The sequence below is a fragment of the Haliaeetus leucocephalus genome, unplaced genomic scaffold (assembly GCF_000737465.1).
Source record: "Haliaeetus leucocephalus isolate CR32 unplaced genomic scaffold, Haliaeetus_leucocephalus-4.0 Scaffold13, whole genome shotgun sequence".
Taxonomy (NCBI): Eukaryota; Metazoa; Chordata; class Aves; order Accipitriformes; family Accipitridae; genus Haliaeetus; species Haliaeetus leucocephalus.
Window position 1 is genome coordinate 1531488 of NW_010972449.1, and position 208 is coordinate 1531695.

Below are 208 nucleotides of genomic sequence, written 5' to 3' on the forward strand. Positions count from 1 at the left end.
AAAAAGGGGACTTGGGGACATGGAGGTGGCACCACAGGATGGGGACCCCCCCGTGCTCACCTGTCCCATCCCGGCCAGCACGCTCCGCAGGTAGTCACCGAAGCCGCGGAGGCTCCGCAGGCATCGGGCCAGGCGCTCCCTGCGCCGCAGCAGCCCCTCAAGCTCCCGGCGCAGGCGGGCGACCTCGGCACCCTGCCCCGCCGCCCGC

General features: G+C 73.6%; 2 protein-coding genes across 2 annotated transcripts in view; one reads left to right on the top strand and one right to left on the bottom strand.

Annotated features, from left to right (window-relative positions):
• The window catches only part of PEBP1 (phosphatidylethanolamine binding protein 1), a 24445-nt gene that overhangs the window by 8487 nt on the left and 15750 nt on the right, over nucleotides 1-208 (top strand). The gene's annotated exons all lie outside the window — the stretch shown is intronic.
• Nucleotides 1-208, bottom strand: part of CCDC42B (coiled-coil domain containing 42B) — a 2190-nt gene that overhangs the window by 981 nt on the left and 1001 nt on the right. The window contains exon 4 of the mRNA XM_010575618.1: nucleotides 61-192. Within this exon, the coding sequence (XP_010573920.1) occupies nucleotides 61-192 (132 nt within the window). The remainder of the gene's footprint in view (nucleotides 1-60; nucleotides 193-208) is intronic.